The sequence below is a fragment of the Lathyrus oleraceus genome, chromosome 5 (genome assembly GCF_024323335.1).
Source record: "Lathyrus oleraceus cultivar Zhongwan6 chromosome 5, CAAS_Psat_ZW6_1.0, whole genome shotgun sequence".
In the NCBI taxonomy this organism is placed as follows: Eukaryota; Viridiplantae; Streptophyta; class Magnoliopsida; order Fabales; family Fabaceae; genus Lathyrus; species Lathyrus oleraceus.
The window spans coordinates 175255124-175256763 of NC_066583.1; the positions used below are offsets into that span (position 1 = coordinate 175255124).

A 1640-nucleotide genomic window follows, 5' to 3' on the forward strand; every position below is an offset into this window, starting at 1 on the left:
ATCTATGATTTTGAATGAGTGAACTTCTCATCCAATCCCTTAAAAAAATGAATCACATAATCTTGTTCTTGAAATCATTGAACAGATGTTATAACACCACATGAGCAAGAAATGGAACATGAACAAGTAGGTTGTGATCGATAATTCTCTAATTACTCCGACACAACGTTCGATTGAGTAAAATAATTGGACACATTCGATTTTACTAAACTAATTGTTATTCCAGCAAACCAAATACATAGAAAATATATAAATTAGACATTTGAAAACATTTATAAAATAGTAAAGGATCTTATTTATTCTACATTTAGACAAAACATTTTTATAGGTAAAAAAAGAGACAAAATAACACATTAGCTCCTCCACATAGAGGATACTATTAAAAAGCATGGCATTTTTCAAGTTTAATCCTATCACTGAATTTGAACATCAATAACCGTGCGTTCAATTTTAGTCTTAGGAATAGTAATATAAAGCACACCATCTTTCAACTCAGCCTTAACCTTCTCTTTCTCACAGTTATCAGGAAGCTTGAGACGAGTATCATAACAACTATAACTCTTTCTTGACCAACAATCTTCTCCACCATTTTCCTCTCTATGATCACTTTTTATGACAAGAACATCATCTTCAACTGATACTTTAACGTCTTCCTTAGAAACACCAGGCATATCAAAACGCATTCTGATTTCATGTTCTTCATCTTTGATTTCCCAAGGCACACGAATCTCACCTCCTCCAATGTTTCTTCCAGGAATTGTGATTGCATCTTCGAAAATTCTGTCCATTGTGTCTAGCATCTGACGCATGCTTCTCATAGGTGACCATGGGTCCAATAAACCAAATGGTGAAATATCGATGGAACTTCTGCGAGGCTTTCTTTCTACAGCAGTTCCTTGATCGTCTTTGTTAACACGATGAACTTCCACAGAGTTATCTTTGTTATCACCATCACCACCAGCCTGAGCTCTCACATTTCTCAGTCCTAGCCTAGGCAATTGCCTCCTTAATGGAAATGAGGCCATGCAAGGTGGTGTACTTTTGACAGAGCTGCCTGGTTTTTGGGATAGAATAGGTGAAGCAATTGTTGACAATGATACTGACTGAGCCATGGTTGTTATGGAAAATGTGAAATGAGAGACAAAAATTGCTTGTTAGAATCGATTGCAGTTGTTGATAAGAGTGGGAAGTGAGAGCTGTAAATATAGAGTGAGTGTGAAAGGTGGAGAAGGTTTTAGAGAGTTTGAGAATAATTGAGAGTTCTGGAACCATCTGGTTGTATATTTTTGTTCTTATCTGTCACTCTCATACTTTCGGGAACCATCTTCAAAACTCATTTCACATCATTACTAATGAAGAAAGAGATGAGTTGATTTTGCAACTTGCTAGCTTGAAAAGGGACAAAAACAAATAGAGAATAATTTCTTTTTAACCAAATTAGGCAGATAGTAGTCCACCCGCAGATTTATTATAATATAAATTATATTTAAATATATTATATATAAATTTAAAATAAATTATTTAATTATAATAACAGTAAGAATAGAAATCTAACTGTATTAAATAATTATATAAAAAGAAAAAAATATCCATGAAAGTAAAAAATTAATATTTAAAAATATATTTTAAATAAAAATAAT

General features: G+C 32.7%; 1 protein-coding gene across 1 annotated transcript; it reads right to left on the minus strand.

Moving 5' to 3' along the window:
- Nucleotides 1–202: 202 nt before the first annotated feature.
- On the minus strand, nucleotides 203–1161 carry LOC127081434 (small heat shock protein, chloroplastic). The gene has a single exon (NM_001426877.1). The coding sequence runs from the start codon at nucleotides 1110–1112 to the stop codon at nucleotides 414–416; it is 699 nt and encodes a 232-aa protein (NP_001413806.1). The 5' UTR covers nucleotides 1113–1161; the 3' UTR covers nucleotides 203–413.
- Between the last annotated feature and the right edge of the window lie 479 nt (nucleotides 1162–1640).

Bases quoted from the DNA above. Each gene is read 5' to 3' on its own strand.
- LOC127081434 (NM_001426877.1), bottom strand. From the start codon at position 1,112: ATGGCTCAGTCAGTATCATTGTCAACAATTGCTTCACCTATTCTATCC.